The 27,003-nt window shown below is 35.1% G+C and overlaps 3 protein-coding genes and 1 pseudogene across 3 annotated transcripts; 1 reads left to right on the top strand and 3 right to left on the bottom strand.

The window, feature by feature from the left end:
- Positions 1 to 6,811: 6,811 nt before the first annotated feature.
- On the bottom strand, positions 6,812 to 9,144 carry LOC114075330 (annotated as a pseudogene).
- A 178-nt stretch (positions 9,145 to 9,322) lies between these two features.
- LOC114075329 lies at positions 9,323 to 10,713 on the bottom strand. Its single transcript, XM_027913811.1, has 4 exons — positions 10,512 to 10,713; positions 10,048 to 10,248; positions 9,701 to 9,900; positions 9,323 to 9,541 (listed from the first exon to the last, which is right to left on the bottom strand). The coding sequence occupies exons 1-4, from the start codon at positions 10,711 to 10,713 to the stop codon at positions 9,323 to 9,325; spliced, it is 822 nt and encodes a 273-aa protein (XP_027769612.1).
- Positions 10,714 to 13,181: 2,468 nt separating this feature from the next.
- LOC107007470 (60S ribosomal protein L28-1-like) lies at positions 13,182 to 15,806 on the top strand. Its single transcript, XM_015206095.2, has 4 exons — positions 13,182 to 13,313; positions 13,400 to 13,551; positions 14,452 to 14,615; positions 15,457 to 15,806. Exons 2-4 carry the CDS (start codon positions 13,404 to 13,406, stop codon positions 15,574 to 15,576), a joined length of 432 nt encoding a protein of 143 aa, XP_015061581.1. The 5' UTR covers positions 13,182 to 13,313; positions 13,400 to 13,403; the 3' UTR covers positions 15,577 to 15,806.
- Positions 15,807 to 16,271: 465 nt separating this feature from the next.
- Positions 16,272 to 18,705, bottom strand: LOC107006435 (40S ribosomal protein S15a-5-like). Its single transcript, XM_027913810.1, has 3 exons — positions 18,627 to 18,705; positions 18,058 to 18,218; positions 16,272 to 17,143 (listed from the first exon to the last, which is right to left on the bottom strand). The coding sequence occupies exons 1-3, from the start codon at positions 18,703 to 18,705 to the stop codon at positions 17,045 to 17,047; spliced, it is 339 nt and encodes a 112-aa protein (XP_027769611.1). The 3' UTR covers positions 16,272 to 17,044.
- Positions 18,706 to 27,003: the final 8,298 nt, after the last annotated feature.

The raw sequence follows: 27,003 nt of genomic DNA, 5'->3' as shown, positions 1-27,003 counted from the left end.
ATATAATCTTTATCACATGTTTTTTTTGTTGACTATTTTTATTAAAAAGCCCTAATTTATTTATTTTACAATATAAAAACTAAATGACAATATAGCCACGAAAAAATAATTTTAATTTTTTAAAAATATAATTAATCTTTTTCCATCTACACTTCTTTCATTTTATTTTCCTTATTTTTACACTACAGAATAAAAGAAAAAATAAAATAAGAATAAAAAACTCAACTAATAATAATCAAAGAAGTCAAAAAATAATTTATATGTGAAAAAGATCACATGATTTTTAACATAAATAAATCTATAGGAATTTTTTTTTCAATTTTGTAACAATGTTTATATGTGAGTCACTTTTGTAACGATAGGAATATATGTGAGCTATTTTTTAATGGTAAAAATATATAACGAGATATATCAGCTCAAAATAAAAGTCTAAGAGGTATATAAGCCTTTTTCCTTTTAAAAAATGTGAAAATGCACAAGTACCCCCAACATATGTCCTAAATCTTAGAGACACACTTATAATATACTAAGGTCCTATTTTCACATGACCTTATTTTATAAATAATTTTCTACTCCTTTTCGGCCTACGTGGCACTATCTTGTGGGCCCAGCACGTGTTGACATTTTTTCTAAGCTAGTGCCACGTAGGCCAAAAAGGGATAGAAAATTATTTATAAAATAAGTTCAGGGGTAATAAAATTTTAGTATAGTATAAGTGTGTCTCTGATATTTAAGTTGGAGGTACTTATGCATTTTCCCTTAAAAAATAGTAACTTTTCTTATTTCCCTAGAAAATAGTAACTTTTCTTATTTCCCTAACTATACTGGCAATAACGTAAAATTCCTAGAGAGGCCAGAGCTAACTATACTGGCAAATCCAAGCTTTTCATTTCTAAAATATATTGTTTGCTTCAGCAAAATAATCAATTGAAGCTAAGAGTAAAATGAGAAAATTCCTTAAAGATGATCTCTACTTTGTTAAAGTAAATTAATTCATCTGAACAAAGTTAATAGTAATAAGTACTTAAGGAGAGGGATCATCAGTAATTTATGTGTGTGCAATGAACTTATCGCATTCAGATTGAACTAGATATATGTGAAAGAGTTGGTTTTGGTTCTTGTGGAATCAAACTAAATGGAAGATGAATTAATATGAATATTTGGTAGGAAGATAATTAGTACAAAATACAAGTCAAAGATTGTATCTTGGTAGGTGAAAGTTAGGCAAACCATAAAATGGTTTGCTATCTTAACCTTGACAATTTTGACACATAGTGATGTCATGGATGACATCAATAGGATGAATTTATTCCTATAAATAGGTAGCTCTTAATTCATTTTCAAATCATCCTTTCACTTGCCTTCTCACCTTCTAAGGCATTGTGTTCTCTCTCTTGTAGTATTTCACTTATATTCTTTGTATAGTGAAATAAATATTGGTGCAGTTGTTCTTTGGTGGACGTAGGATCATTTTGATCCGAACCACGTTAAATATTGTTGTTCTTCCTTGTTCTTTAGTTTCACGTTTCCGCTAACAATTGGTATCAGAGCAAGGTTCTGTCTGAGTATGCTCTGTGGTTGCAGCACAGTCTGAACTTCCACATCAGAAAAGGATTACTTTGGTTTTCTGTAGTTCCAAATACATTGTAGTAGAAAAGGAAGAACAAAAAAAAAAAAAATGAGTTCCATGAAGTTTGAAATTGATAGATTTAGTGGGCGCAACAACTTCAATATCTGGAAAATCCAGATGATAGCGTTACTGCGGAGGGAAGGTTCAATCCATGCTATTGACGGAAAGTACCCCGATAAGATATCGGATTCCGACAAAGAAAAGATTGAAGGAGATGCATTGAGTGCAATCCAACTGTCCCTTGCACCTAACGTACTTTGTGAAGTGAGTACAAGTACCGAAGAGACGGCCAAAGAGTTATGGGAAAAGCTGGAAGGGCTTTACCAGGACCAGTCAGTGACAACAAGGATGTTGTTACAACGGCGTCTTCATACATTTAAGATGGATTCAGGTACTTTGTTGCAAGACCATCTAGATGCGTTCAATAAACTTGTGATGGACTTACAAACTGCTGGAATTAAAAAGGACGAGGAGACACTTGCATGTTCTTTACTATTTTCATTGACTTCAAAATATCGTGATATTGAGAATTCAATGATGTATAGCAAACAACCTATTAAACTTGAGCAAGTGCGGCAAGCACTAAACTCTTGTGATGTGCGGATGCATTTTGAAGGAGACAAAAGTGACGAAGCTAGTGGACTCTTTGTAAGAGGTCGTACTAGCCAAAAGGGAAGGAGCAAATCGAAGTACAGATCAAAGTCTCGTGTGAACAAAAAGAATGCGGAGTGTTGGGGCTGTCACAAGAAGGGGCACTTTGAACGAGATTGCCCTATGTCGAAGTCCAAAGAAAAGGCGAGTGCATCCATTGTTGAGAAAGTACATGATAATGATGATGATTATGTACTAACAACATCATGCAATAATGGAGTCTATGACAACAAATGGATCTTAGACTCTGGTTGTACTCTGCATATGACATTCCGAAAAGATTGGTTCAGCAGCTATGAAACAAGCAGAGGAACTGTATTAATGGGCAATAATGCAACTTGTAAAATAGTTGGCATTGGTTCAGTTCATGTTCGCTGCCATGATGGAATCATGAGGACTATTACAGAAGTCCGTCATGTTCCTGATCTAAAGAAGAATTTGATCTCCCTGGGTACTTTAGATAAACAAGGCTATAAGTACATGAGTGAAGGAGGAACTATGAAAGTGACTAAAGGGTCTTTAGTCATGTTGAAGGCCAAGCTGGAGGATGGCCTCTACACACTTGCGGGAAGCACCATTATTGGCTCTGTAAATGCATCTACAGTGCAGTTATCTAATGATGACAAGGCAAAATTATGGCACATGAGACTAGGCCATATGAGCGCACGAGGATTGGAGATGTTGAGCAACCGCAACCTTTTGAATGGTGAGAAGATCAGCACACTTGAATTTTGTGAGCACTGCGTCTTAGGGAAGCAGAAAAAGGTCAGCTTCAGCACTGGCAAGCACAAGACGGGAGGGGTGCTAGACTACATCCATTCAGATTTATGGGGTCCCTCTAAGCTTCCATCAAAGGGAGGAAAGAGGTATCTTCTCACATTCATTGATGATTTTTCACGAAAGGTTTGGGTGCGTTTCCTGAAGACAAAAGGTGATGCTTTTGAAGCATTTAAAGAGTGGAAGATTTTGGTTGAAAATCAAATTGAGAGGAAAATCAAGTATCTTCGCACGGACAATGGCTTGGAGTTTTGCAGTGAAGAGTTCAATGATTTCTGCAAGGTTCATGGGATCGCAAGGCATAAGACGGTCAGGCACACACCACAGCAGAATGGAGTTGCCGAGAGAATGAACAGAACTCTTCTTGAGAAGGCTCGTTGTATGCTCTTACAAGCTAAGATGTCCAAAGTATTTTGGGCTGAAGCAGTTCATACTGCTTCTCATATTGTCAATCGGTCTCCAGCATCAGCGATTGACTTTAAGACTCCGAATGAGGTCTGGTCAGGTGAACCCTCTAACTATTCATACTTGCGAATATTTGGGTGTCCAACTTATTATCATGTTAATGAAGGTAAGCTTGAACCAAGGGCTAAAAAGGCCATATTCGTAGGGTATGTTGATGGAGTAAAAGGGTACAAACTATGGTGTTTGTCTTTACTCAAATTTGTAGTTAGTAGAGATGTTACCTTTGATGAATCCTCTATACTTGATCCTCGTAAAGTTTCTATGGAGTTATCTAGAAACGAGAACAACGAGCAGGTGGAGCTACCGGTGGAGCTTACCAAGAAACGGGATCAAGAGACTCAAAGTGATGAGTCAAAAGATGCAGAAGAACTTGCTTCCAATGAACCATACACAATTGCGAAGGGAAGGGACAAAAGGCGGATACGGAAACCGGAACGTCTTATAGAGCAAGAAAATCTGATTGCACAAGCGTTCGTAGCTGCAGAAGAAGAGATTAAGGATCTCGAGCCCTCTTCGTATATTGAAGCAACTTCTTGCAAAGATGCTGCACAATGGCAGTTGGCCATGATGGAAGAGATGGAGTCTCTTCACAGAAATGAGACATGGGTCTTAGTTAAAAGGCCAAAGGGGATGAGGACAGTTGGATGCAAATGGGTCTACAAAAAGAAAGAAGGTATTCCAGAAGTGGAAGCTGCTAGGTTCAAGGCGAGATTGGTTGCAAAGGGTTTCAGTCAGAAGGAGGGAATTGACTACAATGAGATCTTTTCTCCAGTCGTGAAACATAGCTCAATTCGCGTGCTGCTAGCATTGGTTGCACAATTTGATTTAGAGCTTCAACAGCTTGATGTCAAAACTGCTTTTTTACATGGTGATCTAGAAGAGACAATCTATATGGATCAGCCTGAAGGTTTCCTAGCTGAAGGAAAAGAAGACCATGTATGCCAACTGAAGAAGTCTTTGTATGGTTTGAAGCAATCCCCTAGACAGTGGTACAAGAGGTTTGATGCATTCATGACTACACATGGATTTTCGAGGAGTGCATTTGATAGTTGTGTGTATCACAAGAAGATGTCTGGTAACTCTATGATTTATCTTTTGTTGTATGTTGATGATATGCTTATTGCTGCTAACAACATCACAGAGATAAATATTTTGAAGAAACTGTTGAGCAAGGAATTTGACATGAAGGATCTAGGAGTTGCAAAGAAAATCCTTGGAATGGAAATTTCAAGAGAAAATGGTGTTGTACATCTTTCTCAGAAGAGGTACATCCGAAAAGTTCTTGAAAGATTCAATATGGATATGAGCAAGCCTGTAAGTACACCTTTAGCTTCTCATTTCAAGCTTTCAGAGTTACAAATGCCTCAATCTATGGATGAGGTGGAGCATATGTCAAAGGTTCCTTATGCGAGTGCAGTTGGTAGCATTATGTATGCTATGGTATGCACACGTCCAGATATTGCCCAATCTGTAAGTGTAGTAAGCAAGTACATGGCAAATCCAGGAAAAAGGCATTGGGAAGCTGTCAAGTGGATATTGAGATATCTCAAAGGAGCTCCTGATGTTGGCCTAACCTTTCGGAAAAGTGAAGGTATTTCAATTCTCGGTTATGTTGATTCTGACTATGCAGGGGATCTTGATCGAAGGAGGTCCACAACTGGATACATCTTTACTCTCGTTGGCAGTGCCGTTAGTTGGAAATCGACTTTACAGTCGATTGTCGCTTTGTCTACAACAGAGGCAGAATATATGGCAGCAACGGAGGCAGTGAAAGAAGCTATCTGGTTGAAAGGTTTGGTGGCAGAATTGAGTTCAGCTCAGCTTAAATCAATTCTAAAATGTGATAGTCAAAGTGCTATTCATTTGATTAAAAATCAAAGATTTCATGAGCGCACCAAACACATTGATGTCAGATTTCATTTTATTCGAGATGTCGTAGAAAAGGGAGCTATCAAGGTTGAGAAGGTTATCACAGACGATAACGCTGCAGACATGTTGACCAAAATAGTCCCGCTTGCCAAGTTTGCACACTGCAAGGACTTGGCGGGAGTATGCATCAATTGATGCAACTCTAAGAGAACAACTGCTAGGTGGAGCTGGTATGTTCAACAAAGGTTTGATTCTTCTTGTTTCTTACAATGGGATTGCCCAGTAAGCTTAGAAGTTTTGGCCGGAGTTGTTTATACGCATGCTTGGAACACAAACCAAGGTGGAGATTGAAAGAGTTGGTTTTGGTTCTTGTGGAATCAAACTAAATGGAAGATGAATTAATATGAATATTTGGTAGGAAGATAATTAGTAGGAAATACAAGTCAAAGATTGTATCTTGGTAGGTGAAAGTTAAGCAAACCATAAAATGGTTTGCTATCTTAACCTTGACAATTTTGACACATAGCGATGTCATGGATGACATCAATAGGATGAATTTATTCCTATAAATAGGTAGCTCTTAATTCATTTTCAAATCATCCTTTCACTTGCCTTCTCATCTTCTAAGGCATTGTGTGCTCTCTCTTGTAGTATTTCACTTATATTCTTTGTATAGTGAAATAAATATTGGTGCAGTTGTTCTTTGGTGGACGTAGGATCATTTTGATCCGAACCACGTTAAATATTGTTGTTCTTCCTTGTTCTTTAGTTTCACGTTTCCGCTAACAATATGTATATGCCAATTAGCACAAATAGCTAGTGTTGAGCTAGATTTCATGGGTTTGACAGCAAGTATGAATGTGTAAATCGAAGTTGGAGGTATTAGACAGGACCAAAACAAATGCAAAATAGAAAATGTGTATATGTAATATATACATCAGACTTATTCTGAACACTCTAATTAACTTTATATGCTGAATTCCACAAGACACTTTGGTCTAAGCTTATTATTTCCATTTGAGCATCAAGCTTGTCACTTGGTCGATTAGAGACGTGGATTTCAACAAAAAATACCAAATGGAGGTCATTCCCTCCTCAGATGTCCCAGTACAATTGATGACGTCTTTTAATTTACGAGGCCAGTTGGAAAACACTCTATTGAATGGACATTCCTTACTGCAATTCTGCTTTTGTGTACATGCTTTTAGTATAGAAAACACCTGTGTTTCACCAAAAACATAAGACATATAAAGTATAATGATGCTTATATAATGAGACGAGCAAATCAACATAAAGCAACAGATTACTAATATCAATCCTTTAGAATAGTTAGACTCTAATGTCTACAAGCATGAGAGACGATTATTGAAAGGACTTCTAGGTAAAGCTAGAAATTACCTGGAGTATTTCGCTATTTGTTCATGGAAGTATGGAGATGATCCTGGGACAGTGGAACATTAACTTTTTAATGGTCGATTCAACACGCAGTATGGGTGCAATTAATTTCTCGACATCATCACTAGGAGGCATAAGAATTTCTCTTGGATTTTCATAAATAAAGCTATTCTTTGTCTGCAAGAATTTTGTGATTGGAATAAGCTTAAACAAGTAATATGCATAAAACAAATTAAAGGCATAAAAGGAATGGAAAGTACATACCTTGAGGCAAAGTATCACTAATATCAAACCTTTAGAGTAGTTGAACTTTTGAACAAAGTGATGAACATTTGTGCACCAACTGCTGTCCACTAGCGATCCAAAGTTAGTGCTCGGCGAGAAGAAATTAAGTTGGGCTGTTTCCAGGGAAGAAGGATCCATAGATGAGAAGGGAATTTTATCACCACAAAAATCAAATTCCAATGAATTTGGAGCTTGAATCGTCAGTTTTTCCAGACTGTTCAACCCAAACAAGGTCAATTTCTTAAGTTTTTCACTCTGAATCTCTATATTTTTCAGCTTATAGCATATTGCTAGATTCAATTCTGAAATATTTGGGAACTTATAGGATACATCTCGAAACTGTTGATCTGTGATGCTGGCATCATTGAGCTCGAGTGTTTGTGAAGGATTGTAAACATCCAAAATAGCAATTTCGCAAGGATGATCAATATAATATACTACATATTTAAAGCATTGAAGATTTGAGGCCTAGACCATCACACTATCGAATTTGCAGCATACAGCAAACAAATTCTCCAGATGTACTGGCCACAAACTTGCAATTTGTTTATTCCTCGGCAATTGGCTAGGGATATATTCCTGATGAACAGGGATCTATCGATAATTATTTGCAATTGAGCATCTTAAATATGAACTTCATGCAAACAAAGATCCTCAAGACAATTAAATCTTATGTGATTGGTGCTAATATCAAATTCAAACTTGCACCTGCTTAACGACAATGTTTTCAGCTTTTTAGCATCATAAATAACATCAGGTAAGCTACATGGTCTAGTTAACAAGGAAGCATAAACGTCCAGCACTCTAACGTTAAGTTTAAAAGCCAATTCAACCCAAGTATCCACGTGAGAATCCGCTTCTGGATCATGATATTTAAGCATGAATTGTTCAAGATGTAACTTTTTTTCGACATGGGATCGCAGAGATTGATCAACCAACTTGACATAATTTTTGCGGCTCAACCGTCTTTTGGTACTACAGTTTTGTGATTGATAGAATATCAAATTAGGTCTTGAAGTCCAGCAATAGAAAATACAACTTCTAGCCGCCTCTTCGACGTCGAGGTCAGTGCTGCATAAGATGTGATGAATGATAGGCATAGGCAATTCTCATATTCTGTCTTCTCCATCAACACAAACTCTTTTTGCCATATTGCTTTATTTTTTTTATTTTGTTTTGTTGGTGCCGTCGTATGCCCTATTTAAGGTCTTCAGTTCCATTCCTAATGGAAATCCATCACTAAAAGCCTCCATAATATATGTTGGCCAATTAATTTAATAGCCACTTTTAACACCTATTCTCAAATATTAGTAATTATTTTTAAAAACTATTAACAGTTAGCCACTTTTTTGAAAATTTTAAAAAACGTATAGTTTTTCTATTTGCAGCTTGTCAATGGTGTTTGATAGTTGTTTATATACATTTTTTATAAAATTTTTGCAAGCAAAAGTGTGGATAGAGATGTTAAAATGGTACAGAGAAGATTACAGATCCTAAACTGCACCTCTTAATCCAAACATACTACGTATAAGTGGAATAAATCCAAATACATTACCGATCCTATGAAGAGAAGTAGTACTATAACACCACAAAATATAAGTTGTTCTCCTCAAAGCATGTCTTATTTGTTTCCAATTACAAAATGCAACTCCGAGATGCTTTAAGCTCCTTTTAGGTCTACCAAACTTCCAAAATGCTACAGATCGCAATAGCCATTTAAGTAGTAAGCTTCTATTATGTAACGTCAGATTCTTTCTTCTTAATTATATCTATCAGCTTCATAAAATAAGAGAGAATCGTGTTAAAGATTGATGGTGGTATGGAGCCAATAAGCTAGTTATTTTGCAGGTCTAACAAAGTCATGAAACTTTGCATAAATAATTATACAAGTTGTGATTAATTGAAACAAAAATGGCATGCTAGTGTGGAAGTCGTCCAATTCAGTTATTGTTATTTATCATTTTCTTGAACGGAGAATTCTTCACAACAAACTCCTCACAAATGAATTCTTCAAAATTGTTTTACTGTTTTTATACATACAATTCATCTGCTTCAACTGTCTTTCTTTCCATTTTTCAAATTAACTTATCGCTTTAATTTAAAATCAAGTATAAATGTGTAAATCAAAGTTGAAGGTCTTACACAGAGCCAAAATAATGCAAAACAGAAAATGGATTATATGGAATAGAACATACTTATTCTGAACACTCTAATTAACTCTATATGCTGGATTCCCCGAGACTCTTCGGTCTAAGCTTCTAATTTCCATTTGAACATGAAAATAGTCATTTGGTTGATTAAAGACGTGGATTTCAACCAGGAATACCAAATGGAGTCCATCCCCTCAGTTGTCCCTGTACAACTGATGACTTCTTTTAATATACGATCCTTGTGGAAAAGCTCAGTATTGAATGGACATTCTTTACCGCAATTCTGATTCTGTGCACACCCTTGTAGTACAGAGAACACCTATATTTAAACAAAAACATATAAACTACAATGATGCTTATTGAGACGAGTAAATCATACTAATATCAATCCGTTAGAATAGTTAAACTTTAATGTCTTAAATGTCTACAAGCATGAGAGACGATTATTGAAAGGATTTCCGGTAAAGCAAGAAATTACCTGGAGTACTTTGCTATTTGTACATGGAAGTATAGAAATGATACTGGGACAGTAGGTCATTAAGTTTCTAATGATCGATTCAACACGCAGTATGGGTGCAACGAATATTACGACATCATGATTTGGTGGAATAAGAATTTCTCTTGGATTTTCATAAATAAGGATGCTCTTTGTCTGCAAGAATTTTGTCGTTGGAATAGCTTAAAGCAAATTAAACAAGCAATGCATTAATCAATGACAATAGGCACAAAAAGAATGGAAAGTACCTTGAGGCAAAATATTGCTAATATCAAACATTTAGAATAGTTGAACTTTTGAACTAAAGTGATGAACATTTGTGTACCAACTGCTATCCACTGATCCAAAGTTTGAGCTCGGCGAGGAGAAAACGAGTTGGGCTGTTTCCAGGGAAGAAGGATCCATAGATGAGAATGACATTTTATCACCCACAAAATCAAATTCCAATATATTTGGAGCTTGAATCGTGAATTTTTCCATATTCTTCAACTTTAATAAGGCAAACTTCTTTAGTTCTTCACTCTGAATCTCTATAGTTTTCAGCATATAACATGATCTTAGATCCAATTCTGAAATGTTTGGAAACTTCTAGGATAAATCTCGAAATTGTTGGTTCGTGATGTTGGCACCAGTGAGCTTGAGTGTTTATTAAGTATTGTAACTGTAAAATTAGGTCTTAGGCCTAACTCACACCCCAAAAGCTAGCTCAAAGGGAGGAGGATTGCCCATGCCTTATAAAGAGTTCACCTATCTCATTAATCACGTGGGACTTTTGTCTTTCTTTAACAATAACCATCCAAAACAATATTTTCACGAGGATGAAAATTGTCCTCGTGTTCTGCATATGTAAAGCATCGAAGATTTGGGGCTTGGACTATCACACTATCAAAATTGTTGTATTGTGCAGCCAAATTCTCGAGATATACTAGGCCAGAAACATGTAATTTACTTATGCCCTCGTGATTCTTTAGCCTAGATTCCAAATGTACGGGCATCTTTCGATACGTCTTTGCAATTGTTCATCTGAAATATAGACATCAAACAAACAAAGATCCTGAAGACAATAAAATCTTATGGAAGTAGTGGTAATATCAAATTCAAATTTGCACCTGCTTAACCATAATATTTTCAGCTTTTTTAGCAGCATAAATAACATGAGGTAACGATCTCAAAAGGGGAAGGCAAATCCCCAGCACTATGACGTTAAGTTTAACCGCCAATTCAATTCAAGTATCTAAGTGATAATTCAATTCTTCATCACAATATCTAAGGACTAATAGTTCAAGATGTAAGTTTTGTTCGACATGGGATCGCAGGGATTGATCAACTTACTTTTCCAAGGGCATAAATTTATTCCCTTGTAATTCTTGAAATTGATCGAATAACAAATTAGGTTTTGAAGTCCAACAATAGTACCATCTCTTAGACGAGATACAAGTTTTCGCCACCTCTTTGACGTTGAGGTTAGTGCGGCATAAGATTTTATGAATGATATGCACAATCAATTATGATATTTTATCAACTAGTTTAGCCTCTCTTTCAAACATATTGTTATCTTTTGGTCTAATTTTGTTTTTGGCTTAAAAATGAGCGCTTAAAAACAAGTTATAACTTTTTCTAATACCTCAACGACTAAATTTAAAAGTTAAAAACACCTAAAAATAAGAAACTCAAACACACAGTAAGAAAGATTTAATAATTATTCATGCATTCGAACCTTGTCTACTCAAACGGTATTTTTCTATTTATTAATTATTATCGGTAATAATATTTGAAATTAACACCTGATAATTAAATCTTATTAAATGACGATTAGAACTCCATTAGATTAAGGTCTTCCGTCTATTTTAACATTTTCTATTTTCTATTTTTTTTTAAAAAGTGCAAGCATAGTATATTAGAAAAGGAAAAAATTAAAAGAATAGAGTTTATTTCGAATTATTATCTTTATATTAGGGTGGACACTATTCGGATCAGTATTTTAAAAGGCATGGGCGTGTGGATCTACGGGATGTAGCCTCATGTATATGCAATTTTATAACTTATTACAAGAAAATAAGCAAAAGTGAAACTTTCAATGATTTTACAAATAATATTTTATAAATAACCTATAATATATAGAATAATAATTATGATTTTATTTTGAGATAAATATTAATAATCAATAGTGAAAAAAAAGTATTATAATTACTATTTGAGAAATATCATTACACCAATAATAAAAAGTATGATTTAAAGAAAAAAATAAAAACACCTGAGACTTACTTTTTACGCCCAGAACTTATGTTTTTTTGCTTGGGATTTACGCCCCAAATTCTAGGACTTGCGCCTTATGGATGTACATCTTTAATTTGCACTTCGAGACTCGTCCCAAAAACGTTTTTGAAAACACTAATTCGTATTAAATCGATAAATCAAATCAAATTGGATAGAATTTTATTTTTAATTTGATCTTTTTAGTTTTTTAGTTTGATTTGGGACTAATGATTTACTTTGTTTAGTTTTTGTTTGATTTCGAAGTAAAAAAATTGAAACAAAAAAATAGAAGAATTAAGTTGGAGTTCTTTTATTTATTTTTAGTTATTGTCTTTCATTAGGATTAAGTTTATATTTTATGTTTCAACATTATAATTGATATGCTTATAAGAATTGTATTTCAATATTACTTATGATTTATAACATAATCATGTTATTAATTAATGACATAATCGAAAAAATCCAAACCCAAAAAAATAGCAAAAAAACAAATCAAAACCAAATCTATTTTTGTTTGAATTAGATTATAATTTTTCAAAAATCAAAAATCAAAAAATTCAAATCGAATAATATAAAATCATATGCACACTCATACTTTATACCATGTATCAACATTCAACATCACTAAAAGTTAAAATTTCTAAATTATCTCTTATTTTTATTATTTTAACTTATAAACAAATACTTACACTTTGTTTGGATCATTGTTACTCATTGTTTCATAATGTATTGTATTGTATTGTATTTTACTCTATTGTACTGTATTGTATGGTAGATACAATGTTTGGCTAGATTGTATTGTTTGTTGTTGTTTAGTAACATTTTAATTGTTTGGTTCGATTGTATCGTACTATATTGTAATTTATAAATTTACTTAATTATTCTTAATTATTCTAGGGTAGGAGGTTTGACTAGATTTAAATAATTAAGCTAAAGGGTAAAATAGTATTTTGAAATATTATGTAAAGATATAATTGGAAAAAGAAATTAAGTAACAATGGGAACACACCAAATTGGTTGTTCCATAAAATAGGGGTTTCTATTGTTACGTAACAACGAAATTTAACAATACAGTATAATACATTTTAAATAACAATCAAAATAAACGATAGTAACAATACAATACAATATAATGGATAACAATGATCCAAATATAGTGTTAAGATTTTTTAATCTTAACCATCCACTCTATGCGAGGGTAATTTGGGTAATTGAGTTTCTTCTCGTCCTACTAGGGTTTTAGGTGTCAATATATAAGCAAAATTTTCTTTCACATTCATCTTCTTCATCTCTTTGAATTTCTTCTTCAGACCGTCAAAAGGCAAAACCCTAGAAACTGGTGAGTTCCAATTTTCTCTTTATCTGCACCCTTGTGATATTGTGCTGTGATATTCTGCTTACTTGTTATTTTTTTGCAATTGATAGAACAATGACAACAGTTCCAGGGCAATTAGTGTGGGAAATCGTGAAGAAGAACAATGCATTTTTGGTAAAGGAGTTCGGTAATGGTTCCGCAGGCGTTGTGTTTAGCAAAGAGCCTAACAATCTTTGCAATCTTCACTCTTACAAGCACTCTGGTTAGTTTTTTTATGGAGTTTTTAGATCTGGATTTTGTTTTCGTTCGATCATACCACTTCAAATTGTTCATTGTTCCTATTTTATGTTATGTGATCTTTTGAAGCTTGCAAAATGTTTTATGTTATTCCATTTATGAGATTGTTCTAATCAAAAGTTCTAACTTGAAAAATTTAAGTGTTTTTTCTTAGTATTTGGTGACTAATCAATAAAATATCATCACAACAGCCGTTGTTGGTTAGCGGTGTCAATGGGTTGGGGTGGTTGGGGGCATTGGGTTGTTGGTTTTGCTGTGTCAATTGGTTGGGGCTAAGTTGCATTGACTTTCACTTTTGATGATACACTAATTTTGGCAAATTTGACATGCACCCCTGGACATTTTTGAAGAGTACGAGCAACATAGGGGTTCGGTTGTTGGTTAGAGGTGTCAAGGGGTTGGGTGGTCGGGGGCATTGGAGATGTGGGAGGATGTGGAGAATATTACTTGGAATTTACTCATTTTAAAACTCTTTGTTTTCCAAACAAATTGACCAACCAGAAGTAAGAAATTTGAAAAATATTTTCCTCCCTACCAAACACGCCCTTAGTTACTCAAATTTTGAGCTTTGATGTGATACCATCAATCTTATTTCCGTTATAGCTAATATAATGCACGAGTCAGTTCAACATATTCCATCTTCAGCCAAATGCAATAAAATGATCCAATAATTGCAAAATGTGTAACCTAACCAGTTTGGAGTTGAGCATAGTTGATTGATATATCGCTTTGAATCCCTAGTTGTACGCACTAAAATGTTTGTTGCTTTATATTCTCTAATATCTTTCAGGGAAACACTTTTAGAATGTTGGTTTACCAAGCCTCAAGTTACCGTGTAATTGAGCTGTTTTTGTAATGACTGTAGGCCTAGCAAACAAGAAAACTGTAACTATCCAGGCTGGAGGCAAAGATCAATCTGTGTTGCTTGCTACAACAAAGACCAAGAAACAGAATAAGCCTTCAACTTTGCTGAACAAATCTGCAATGAAGAAGGAGTTCCGTCGCATGGCCAAGGCAGTAACAAACCAGGTAGGCATTTGACTTCTTTTTTACCACTCTACTGGAGCAAATATACTGTTCTCTTCGTGTGCTAATTTGGAAAATGAAATTGCTTGGGTTCTTCGTAACCTGACCTAAACACGTTATGATCTTAGTGTGCGAATTATACTGGGTGAGGAAATTGTTAGTAATCAGTAGTGAAATTTACAACCCAGAGAGCTAGAGAGAATTGTTTTCTAGCTCATTATGTTGGCTATTGTTTGTTTTCTCCCTCAATGGTTATAGTGCTCTTGATGTTTGTCCACATTAATGAATTCCTCAATAACACTACACAGTAACATCTCTAAGCTTTATATTACAAGCTCAATGTTAATTGTCTTTCTAAGATGGTCAATTTCTATTTATGTGTATGGGCCTAATTCATTTTAAGTATTTTTCTAATCTAAAGATGGATTGAAATTTGATTCTACAAGGGTTGGTTATTAGGTTGAAAACTATTGCTTTTATATCGTAAGCTAAGCAAAATGTTAGTGTGATTACTGATAATGATTAGGTCAACCAATCCAAAACTAATAGCCCTCAAGAATCCAGAAGAATTAATAAATTCTGAGGAACTTCGAACTATTTTTTTCCTAATTGCGAATGTTTCATTTGTATCTGCATCTGCCTCATATTTTTCCTAACAAGGAATTCCTCACTGTTTTATATCGTTGCACCGTCTCCCTATGCATACTTTTATTTTAAGCTTATTGTATTGCCTGAGCTTATTAGGCTTTTACTTTAGTAATTTTTCAATAATCAACACCTTACGATAGAAACCTTGTAATGCTCTTTCTGACGTGACATTCTTGGTTCAATTATTGGTCTTCAGGTTGCAGACAACTATTACAGGCCAGATCTGAAGAAGGCAGCCCTTGCAAGGTTGAGTGCCGTGAACAGAAGCCTCAGGGTCGCCAAGTCTGGCGTGAAGAAGAGGAACAGGCAGGCTTAGAGTTGCATTGTGTTTGCAATGACATTGTTGTTCCCTTGTCATTAAGTAACAAAGTTTTGATTTTCGATTTTATATTTGAATTCTTTTTTCAAAAAGCTATTGGTAAGGGGCCTTGCCCCGTGCTTTTTCGGATTGAAGACTTTATGATCATTTAGAAAGGATCTGTTTAATTTGTGGAAGGTGTGGTATATTGGATAGTCTTATGAGTGGTCACTTCCTTCTGCCTTTTATTGCTGCATTCCTTTTTAATGGATGATTCTAATTGACTTGTTGCTGAAATGGTAGGGGATTGTGGTATGGAAACATGTAAAATAAACGATATTTAGTGGAGTACAGCATTTAAGTTTGGAAAAAAAAACTCTTGATTGGATTGCAACTTGGAAAGGTATTGAATTGTATATAGATTGGATTGCAACTTGGAATATGAGACTGAAGGAGGAGATAAGGTTCCCTAAGAAGAAATAGAAAACCAATTTAGCAAAGGGAACTAAAAAACTCGCTACTTCACGAGCTAATGTGCTATGACATGTTGCTCTAAATGGTTGATATCATAGTATGTGATACACTATCTCAATCAGCTAGAGTTGGACTTTGCTTTGTGCCAAGATCGATCTGCGTTGTAGTTTGAATGCATTGCTGCTGCTACTGTAATTCGAGTATTGACTATTGTATACTCAGGCTGACAGACAACACAGTGCCTAAAGGCCAATGAAATTGAATTCTGCTTCTCAAAACAAGCACATTTTTCCTGAATAGATACTCTTTTTGTGTTTTGTTAAATCTGGTTAAGCACCAGTTGTCCTACAACTTTTGGCACTGTTCGCTCTTATGCATATCAAATTCCATAGCTACGTCATCGTAAAATACATAAAACCAAAATTTTAGAGCTTTAGACGCCCGTCTTGTGTTGTAGTTGCAGCAACAACATCAGTAATCAACATGATGACTAAAGCCTTTTACCCCTTAATCTGCTAAGATAAAACATAGTCCAAAGCAGTTATTAAGAAAGAGAAAAATAGAAACTAGTATTGCTGAGAGCCAAAGTTATTCGGGGGATAGAAAGACCTGATATCCCTGGTTGTGTTGTAGGTGTCCATAGCTATAAAATTAATGGCAACAATATATGTAAATCAAATCCAACATGTGACAATACTGAAACTATATGATATTAGAGAATCAAAATAGAAAAAAAATCATTTCTGGAAAGTTGAGAACAGAAATCTTTGACCCAACCTATAGTGGAAAATTTGAGATAAAACACTACAATAAAAAATGCCAAACAGATTAATATAGGGAAAACTAACATGATATCTAGTTTTCTATCCTTATATGCCATATAGAGGACAGAGAACTTCCATCTAAGGCCTTGAAAAAGAAGTGTGCTAGGAGCTAGTCACGGTGTAAAAAACAAAGGACTTGCAAGAGTATCTTTATAGTCTTGAACCTTGAACTTTGACTGAAACTTGGTTCAATAAAAGTAGCCAATAACTTGACCACCCACATTTTGCCTCATTGCTTCTTCGTGATCCAGAACTCCATTTGGCGTTGTAATAACAACATAGCCCCACCGCATAAAAAAAAAAAAAGATAATGGAAATGAGTTCTCTAAGTTTTAAATAGGAAAGGGAGGAATATTGGACCTAAGTTGGATGTTAAAGCATATATATTCAATGCATATAAAAAAAACCCATGCTTTCCATTGCTTCATCGCGTCAAGCAACAAAGTGCTAGATTTTAATAACACTAGCAAACAGGGAAACTAGGAGAACAGACACTAGAATAAAGACCGATATATAGGTCCATAGGGATATACAATCAAAGGAATTGTAAGAACTGCCAAAAGAATATAGTTGGCTTGTACTTTGGTCCAAAGCCATTTTTAAGGCATCTGTTTCAGGAAAATATGCAGAGCGAAGTGGAAGACCCACAAAAAGGTCTAAGACTTTAATTTTCAGAAATCTCAAAATGTAAAAAAAAGAAGCCAAAATAGATTTTAAAAAGAACCATCATTCCCATATAATTTTTCCCAATGTATCACAAATCAGTCCATATTGGTACATGTAATCCTGAAAGCACTAGAATAAATTTAAACTGGGAAAAAGATCAGAAGCATGGAGGTTAGGGGAAGACGTGCAAGTTATAGAAAGAAAACGTGTTTGAAAAGAGTTAGAACAAAGGGGTGATGGGGTCCAAATACAAATTCAGTCAGAAAAAAGATACAAGATCAAGAGGTTATCATATTAGCATTGATGAACAATCCAAATTCAAACCAAGAAAAGATACAGAATGTCAATGCGAAGTACATCATAACAAAGACAGAGATCTCAGAACTAAGAATTCATTAAACAAGATCATAACAAAGACAGAGATCTCATAACTAAGAACTCATTAAACAAGACGTCAGTTAATGTTCCATGTTTCTATATCTGATAAAAAATCATGTCGAATGAGAAAAAAAAGAATTAGAGGGAGTACAAAAACCTGACGAGTTGGTAATGTACGTGTCTTGTAGTTCTCCATGCTTGCAGCCTTGATGTCTTGTCTGTAGGTGAGAGCACGGCAATCGTTAATTCTTCCAAGCAATTGAACAGTTATATTACCAACTCTATGAGGATCATGCACTTCAAAGTCTTTGATATAACCTGAAAAAACAGTTAAAATTTAAGCAGCATGCAAAGCTTCATAACTTCATCAACTAGAAAGCATATTTTTTAATCACACATGAGAAGTACCTTATGGTCCAACGCATGACAACCAAAATATAGTTTCAGACTTTCAAGGTTGAGTGCCAGTAAGAATCCACAAGCAGATTAATGCAAAACAAACCAAGTTATCCCTCACGTAGTCAAAAAATCTAAACAGGAATTATTTGGAGGCTTAATAACCAGAAGAACTAGAGACTTAATAAACAGAAGAACTAGGAAAGTAAGGGTTCCTAAATAACAACAAACAAAATTCTCTCTCCAACGGTCAATCTCACCAGTAACGGCTAACTTCGACGGAGCTCAGGGATGAACTTCAATTTTAATCGCTCTGCTCCAACGGCAAACAGACCGCCAGATCCACCAGACTAACTTCCTCCCTCTTGCTACAAACTCCCAAACCTTTAACAACATCAATAAGACCCATTTTAACCAGAACCAAATTCCCACTACTGGTAATATGCTCTATAAAGGTGCTTTGGGAGGTAGAGCTCAGGGATATGAGAAAAACAAGATTGAACTCCAACCAAGGAAGCATGAGATCCTCAAAGGGAAACCAGTGATCACTTTCACTAAGGAAGAACACAATATGCTTGCGGAGACATGGAGGTGGACGCTGATAGGGAAGTTTAAACGAAGCAGACCCCAAATCCGGGCTGACTATGCCAAAATTTTCCCGCCAAAAAGGCATGTTAAAATTGGGGCAAAGGATAGTAAACATGTCTTCATAGATGTGGGAAACGAAGAAGACTACAGCACCATAGTTTCTTACAATTTCATCCAGCTGGGAGAAGATAACAATATGGCAATTCAAAGGTGGACCACTGATTTTAACCCTAATGCTTCATCTACTCTTGCTCCAGTGTGGATTAATCTTCCTGACCTCCCGTGGCATTATTACGGAAGGGCCGCCTTGTGTCGTATAGTTGAACCGATTGGTAACCCCATTATAATGGACAGCTACCCAGTCCAAGACTCGACCAACCACGGCCAAACTCTGTGTGGAAATCGATCTTTTGAAACCTCTGCTCACCAATATTCAAGTGGTCATATAGAATTCTTAAGGACAAGTCGATACCTTTAACCAAAAGATTGAATATGAAACGCTGGCCATCTTTTGTCAATTTTGCAGATTTCAAGGAGAAAACCAAATTAACAGCTAAGCCGACTCCGAGAAACTCCAATGCCAAATGGAAATCAAAAAGGAGTGTCAAACAACCAAAGGGAAATGCAAGATATGCAGGAGGAAGGCACAACATCAAGGAGCAACCGGCAGGGGCCTGCACAACAGGAGAAGGACCAGAGGGTGATTAACATTGCTGTAAACATGGAGGATATAGAAAATACAGAACTGAAGCATGGAAGAATGTGGAAAAAAGAACAATAAATGGAAAATCAATGGCAAGAGACATGTATCATCAATGTTCATAGGCGAGAATGTGGAAAAAAGAAGATAATACAGGGGTCAACATATGTGATAAACAGAATATCAACGCCTTCAACCAACTAACTGACTTAGACATGGAGGTGAATAGGGACATAAAGGAAGGGGGAACTGGAGAAGGACAAAACCAAAAAAAAGTTGTAGACCACATCTTCTGAAGCTGAGAATACTAGATGGGACAAAGCTCAAGACAATAAGACAAAAGAATGACAAAGCGAGAAGACTGTAAGACATAACCTCAGAATTAGATACTCCATAAAGGATAACCAGACCTCTCAAGAGAATGTGGTGAAACATGCTCAAGAAAATGTTGAATGCTCAACATCCAATGAGGGCAATCCCATAATAATCTCCTTGGCAAAAAGCAAAGGTTTGGAAGCAAAATAACCATACCTACTGGAGTGATTTTGGAAGGAGAACGACAGCATAACAAAGTTGACAAGAACGTAGCCTGGATCCCTATCAACCTACCTAGGGAGATCAACAACATGGATGATGATAATATAAGAGAAGAGGTGTTAGAAACAGATCCATCAAAGGAACAACGCAACAAAAATAGACCTCAGAATCAGATCATGACCCTAGGGTACAAGCCCAAACAACCACAAGAGATGACTAAGAAATACCATGTAGATGATATGGAAACCTCTATTTCTGATGATGAACTTACAAGAGGAAGCACCGGTAGGAAGCAAGCCGACGTGAACCAAGTGCAACATAAATAGGAGGTCGGAGCCAAAAGGGCAAGAAATTTGTCGAAGTTCCTAAAGGGCAACAAAATTGATTTTAGAACAAAAGGCATCATTTTAACGCTTAAAATAACGCTTTCTAAATCAAGTTGAATTCAGAGAGGTCTGCTTTCCCATGCGCCTTACAAGGCGTAGCCGCCTTTCGTCTTGTAAGTGTGTGTGTAAGGCGCACAGAATTCGCGCCTTCCTTTAAATTAAACAAAATATTGCTTGTTTTTTTATTAAATTTAATCTTATGGGAGAAGGCGCCTGGGTCATGCGCCTTACAAGGTTGTCATGCCTTGCGCCTCTCTTATAATTTATTTGTTTTTTTTTTCAAATTTTATTTCATTCCGATTTTTGAAGTAAGATTTTATAATAAGAGAATTTTATAAAATTTATATAACATCCCAAATTTAATATATAAAATGTTATCTAAACATTATAAAATTCTCTTATTATTTATTATTTTCAGTCCCAATTTTCATGTAGTGTTGAATCAAATCAACACTCCAAATTTTCACGTGGGAGGTGTGCATAAGTTTCAAATAAAAAATTTAAAAAGTTTGTTTTTATTTTTTCATAACTTTTCATTTTAAAGTAGGGTATACCAAATTATCAATATTTTGAATCAAATTCTATGATTCTAATTCTTATTTATATTTAAAGTTATAAGCTTATTACATATAGAATTATGTTACTAATTTATATAATATTTGTCTTAATAAATGATACTTTATCAAATTTGAATTAATAAAATCTTATTTAAAAAATCGGAATGAAATAAAATTTGAAAAAAAAAGCAAATAAATTAAATAAGAGAGGCATAGTGCATGTCAGCCTTGTAAGGCGCATGACCCTGGCACCTTCTCCCATAAGATTAAATGTAATTAAAAACGAGCAAATTTTTTTTTAATTTAAAGGAAGGCGCGAATTCCGTGCGCCTTACACACACACTTACAAGACGAAAGGTGGTTGCGCCTTGTAAGGCACATGGAAAAGCGTGCCTTGTTGAATTCAACCTGATTTGGACGACGTTATTTTGAGCGTTAAAATGTTGTCTTTTTGGTTATAAAATACATTTTGTTGCCCTTTATGAAGTTTTGACAAATTTTCTTGCCCTTTTGGCTCCGAACTCAATAAAATATCCCGATACAAGTATACAACAATCTATCCCCAGGGAATCAAGACCAAATTAGAAGAAGTCAACTCTTCAGTAACTCGACTCAGCTACCCTCTATGGAGGAGCAAAACAACCCCAATCCTACTGTTTCCAATGGTTAAGATCATTTCCTGGAATATCAGAGGTATATGGTCAAAAGGATCTATCGAGAGACTCCAAACTCTAAAAAACCAATATAATGATCCTCTTATTTGCCTCCAAGAACCAAATGTAGACAATAGTAAGATTGACAAGTTTAAAAGGAAATGGGCATGAACGAAGCTTTCTACAATTGTTTTAACAAAATTTGGCTCATGTGGACCAACGACATTAACATTACCATTCTCCAAGATAAGGAACAACATGTCCATATTAAAGTGGATCATAACAGTTGCTCATCTTTTGATCTCTCTGTTGTTTATGCAAAATGCTCGGAGGTTCTAAGGAGAGAATTCTGGGCTGATCTTATAACTATGGCAGCCAATATCCATGATCCGTGGGGAGTCATTGGCGATACTAACGTTATTTCTACCAAAGAGGAAAAAATTGGAGGTAGACCTCACAGGTTGGAGGAAAGCATGGATTTTATTGATTGTTTGAATGAATGTGAGCTGCAGGATGTTGGTTTCACATGTTCGAAGGTTACGTGGGGCGATCATAGGGACCCTCTCCACACCATTTGGAAGAGACTCAATAGGTTGCCTATAATGATAGTTGGTTTGACATTCTTATTTACACATCTGTTATCACCTCTCTAGAACCTGCTCGAATCATGCTCCTCTGCTTGTAGATATAATGCAAGATCACTCTCAAGGTATTACGTATTTCAAGTTTGAAGAACTTTTGGGCCGACCACCCTAATTATCTTCAGACTGTTCAGAACAATTGGAATATTACCATCAAGGGCAACCCTCTTACATTCTTCAACGAAAAATCAAGATCACCACTAAAACTCTTAGTGGATAGTCGAGAGAGACGTTTGGGGACATCTATGAAGAACCTAAAAGGTTGGAAAACCTTATCAGAGACTTGGAGGAGAAATGTATTACTGATAATTCTCTTGAGAACAAATGTGAACTCTCCAAGCATAAAGTTATTTTTACTAGATATCTTAAAATTCAAGATTCCATTCTAAGACAAAAGGCAAGAGTTACATGGTTCAATGAAGGAGATGCTAACACAACCTATTTACATGTTACCATTAAAGATAAAAGAAGGAAGTTGAATATTAGAAGAATCCAAGATGATAATAATAACTGGCTGAAGACACTGATGTTATAGGAAATGGAGCAGTGAACTTATATCAGAATCTGTTTGCTCAAGATTCTACCAATACTAATTTCAGTGCCCTAGACTGTGTAGATAGTTGCATCACGGAGGAAGATAACCTTATAATTAATGCCATCCCAGAGCGGAAGAAAGTGACGGATATCGTTAACTCTATGGATCCCAACATCTCGCTTGGTCTGATGGATTGAGTGGAATGTTCTACTGTAAGGTTGGAGTATTATTTCATTCGATGTTCATAATGCTATTATAAAAAATTAAAGGAGCCATGTTCACCAAGTTCTATACGCACACCTGCATTTTTATGGTTCCCAAGATTGATCACGCCCAAAGCTTTTCAGATCTTAGACCTATTACCCGTTGTAATGTGTTCTCTAAAATTACTTCCAAAATTCTTAACAATAGACTTTGTAGTATCCTTCTTAAGATCATCTCCAAGAAACAAAGTGGGTTCAAAAAAGCGAGATCTATCTTGAAAAACATCTTGCTGGCTTAAGAAATCATTAGTGATATCAACAAACCTAACAGGGGCGGCAATGTGGTGATGAAACACGACATGACAAAAGTGTATGATAGAGTGTCTTGGGAATATTTGAAGATGATCCTCATAAAACTAGGGTTTGGAGAAAGTGGGCCAACCTGGTCTATAATTACATATCTCACAATTGGTCAATTGTGACTCTGTTCTAGTTAATGGGAACATGGATTCTTTCCGTCAGAGAGAAGTTTAAGACAAGAAGATCCACTCACCATCTTTGTTTTTTCCTTAGTGCAGAATTTCTTTTAAAATTGATGAATGATCTGTACAATTCTGCTGGGTACACCTCTTTTTAAATGAATACTCGTTGTCCTAATGTCAATCATCTTTCCTTTGCAGACAATACTAGTCTTCTCTGCAATGGAAGCATAAAAAGCATTTGAAGGGTCCTCAACACCCTAGCCATCTATGAAAAGGTTACTAGGCAGCTCATTAACAAATATAAAAGTTGCATCTCGATAAGCCCCAATACCAAGCAAGTCGTTATCAACAGAATGAGCAAAATCACAAGGATGAGATACAAAAAATTCCCCATTAAATACTTAGGTGTTTTCTAACCACATGGAAGAAAAAATAGAGATTATTTTGACATTGTGAACATCATTGGTGAAATCAGGGTTGGCATACTAAACTAATTTAAATGGGAGGTTGAGCAATCCTCATTAGACATGTGCTCCTGGCACTTCCTATCCATCACTTGGCGGCTGTTAACCCCCCAAAAGGTACATTGGATCTTATAAAAAAATCTGTGGCTAGATTTTTCTAGTCAAAGCAGGAAAATTCTGGAAAGTACCACTGTGCACCATGAAAAAGTCTCTATTATCCTTATATTAAAAGAGGAGATAGCTTTAGAAGCATCGCCGATACTAGCAAAGCTTTTAGAGCTAAACAGTGGTGGAATATCACAACTTCTAAACTCCCTTTGGATCTCTTTTATGTTAGCCGTATACTGTCATAATTCTCACCCTTCGAAATACTTAATGGAGAAATGGACATTCCCAGAATTGGAAAGCTATTTGCGACATCAAAGACGAGATGGAGTCTTATATAGAGTGGAAGATTGACAAAGGAGATGTCTCAGTTTGGTATGATAAGTGGTGTTCATGGGGCCTATCTACAAGCTCATGCCACTGGATTTGACCTCTGCAGACATAAATCTTAGAGAAGTCCTCAACAGATGAACTTGGAATTGGGATATCCTCACCTCCCAGCCTACTAATGAGATCAAGGACAAACTCTACTAAATAGGTATTACGTTGTATGAAAATAAGGACAGGGTCATCTGGAAACTTTCCAACTCGGGGCAGTTCTCCTCTGCATCTACTTGGGATAACTTGAGGCAAAAAGAAGAAGTCAACAACTTCTATGGCAAACTTTGGAGGAAAGAAATTCCTTTTAAAATGGCTTTTCTAGTGTGGAGAGTCATTAACAATAAGCTCTCAACTGATGATAGAGTGGCATGGATGGGCATTGCCATTGAACCCAATTGCTAATGTTACACCACTCACATGCAAGAACTAATTTAGAAGATGTGCAACACATCTTTTGTCAAGGTGACCTTGCTAAGAGTATCTACAGACACTTTGCGGGCCCGCTGGGCATAGGAATCAATGACAATAATCTCAAAATGATTCTTCTTAGTTGGTGGAATCACAAATCCATCAATCTTATCCTGACTTCATTGTTAAAAATCTTCCTCAATTATTTGCTGGGAAATTTGGAAATCAAGATGTTATAAGTTTGAAGGAACTAGACCCTCTAGATGCAGAACCAACTCTAATATTGTTAACTTCATTTTGCAATTGTGCTTAAAAAGAAGTGAAGTCGTTCAGAATACTTGTGCACTTACAGAGCAAAAGAGCAATTGAGAAATTCACTTCGCAAGTGCTACCAGCAAACTGAAGGAACACATCGAAGAACCTGATCCTTTTACAGAGTTTATGTGTTAGTAGTTTTTTCTTTGTAAATGAGTCTTGATGTAATCTTATTTCAGTGAGTTATAAACTGAACTAGGAGTGTTTTCTTCAGGTTGTAATAACTTGAAGAGTTGGGAACACATACCTTGGGAGGTTTGTGTTGAAGGTTAGGAATTAGAGTTAGTTCCTAGGATTACAAGAGTTGTAGTCCAAATCCATAACTTGAAGTTAAGTTAGGTTGCAAAGTTTGTAATTTATCTTTTGTGGAGGCGCGTAGTTGATTTAGTGAAGTAGGAATTAAATCCTGTAAGGGTACAGGTCGTGGTTTTTACACCTTTTGAGCCGGGTGTTTCCACGTAAAAATATTGTGTTTTTACTTATTGTATTTACTGCTTTGTTGGATTACGTTAGGCAACCTGTTTCACACTTAACTGAAAAGTTAAAACCAGTAAATTATTAGGTCGTGTAGAATATCAAATTTCTTCATCCCTTTGAGGATCGATCAATTAGTGGATCCATATTAGCAGAATATATTCTATGCCTTTTAAGGATAGAATATCCTATCCAATTGAAATCGTAAGTAGAATATCATCAGCTCAAACGATATTTGTCGGTTGAAAGAAACTCCCTTATAATTAAATCTACTATCATGACTTCACAAATATAATATCTTAACTTTATCTTCAAATCGTGATTGTAGAGATCGTTTCATCTTCGAATTTGGAAAGTAAATTCACGTGTCTAATATATTGATTTTTAATATGCATTCATTTATGTTACTTTGCTTTTATGGTTATGCTTATCTACCTACATAATTTTATCAATGTAATGACCATATACGTTTCTTTGGCTGCATTCTTTTATTATGTAACTTAAGGCGTTTGTCCTCGTACTCGTGGTTGTAGCTAAATAGAGTGAGACATTTCAGTTAGCAAGGGGAGTCCTCCTCATTCAAGGACTTCATGAATTTTTCAATAATTAGATCAATTGATAGTTTTGTTATTATTTTAAGATAGTTAGGAGTTAGATTCGGATTTAAATTTTAATGTACATTTTATATTTCAAATTTGTTTTCAAATTGAAACGTCTTAACAAGTGTTTAACTATAAATATTTTTTTTTCTTTTTGGAATTGAATTTCAATGAATATTTTCTTGAGCTTTATTTCAAAAATTATGTTTGGCCATAGAAAATAGAAAATTATAAAACTTTGAAATTCAACTTCGAGTCGAATTATAATTCTTTTTTGTTTTTGAAATTTAAAAATATCATAAAGTTATTTTTATTTTTTCACTCTAAATCATTTACAAAGGGACAAAGCTAACTCGAATCATTATCAATAACTAAACACGATTTAAATTTCAAATATTTTTTTTTTTGGGAACATATGATTTTAGTTTCAAATACTTTTTCTTTACTTTGCAATGACTTCTTTTTAAATATTTGTAATTTATAATCGATATGACCGTTAGCTCATTATCTTAACAAAAGTAAATATTATTTTTTTTAAAAATACTTAAGTCATATTTTACGATGATATGATATTTATCTTAACAAAAATAAATAAGGCATAAAGTACTTTTACATTTTTACCTACATTTTTACCTCTTCTAGTTTTTATTAGATAACATCTCCAAATATCGGAGGGCTT

This window comes from Solanum pennellii, chromosome 12 (genome assembly GCF_001406875.1).
Source record: "Solanum pennellii chromosome 12, SPENNV200".
Lineage (NCBI taxonomy): Eukaryota > Viridiplantae > Streptophyta > Magnoliopsida > Solanales > Solanaceae > Solanum > Solanum pennellii.
The sequence above is the reverse complement of the archived record's forward strand: the minus strand, read 5'-3'. Positions and strand labels throughout refer to the sequence as shown.

Coding starts and splice junctions, on each gene's coding strand:
- LOC107007470 (XM_015206095.2), top strand. CDS start 13,404: ATGACAACAGTTCCAGGGCAATTAGTGTGGGAAATCGTGAAGAAGAAC. Junction 13,552..14,451: donor TCACTCTTACAAGCACTCTG/GTTAGTTTTTTT, acceptor TAATGACTGTAG/GCCTAGCAAACAAGAAAACT. Junction 14,616..15,456: donor CCAAGGCAGTAACAAACCAG/GTAGGCATTTGA, acceptor ATTGGTCTTCAG/GTTGCAGACAACTATTACAG.
- LOC114075329 (XM_027913811.1), bottom strand. CDS start 10,713: ATGCCCGTACATTTGGAATCTAGGCTAAAGAATCACGAGGGCATAAGT. Junction 9,901..10,047: donor CTTTGGATCAGTGGATAGCA/GTTGGTACACAA, acceptor ATTTGCTTTAAG/CTATTCCAACGACAAAATTC. Junction 9,542..9,700: donor CAAATAGCAAAGTACTCCAG/GTAATTTCTTGC, acceptor GTTTAAATATAG/GTGTTCTCTGTACTACAAGG.
- LOC107006435 (XM_027913810.1), bottom strand. CDS start 18,705: ATGGGTCTTATTGATGTTGTTAAAGGTTTGGGAGTTTGTAGCAAGAGG. Junction 18,219..18,626: donor TCTGGTGGATCTGGCGGTCT/GTTTGCCGTTGG, acceptor CTGTTTTTTCAG/GTTATATCAAAGACTTTGAA. Junction 17,144..18,057: donor GTACATTACCAACTCGTCAG/GTTTTTGTACTC, acceptor TTTTTTATGCGG/TGGGGCTATGTTGTTATTAC.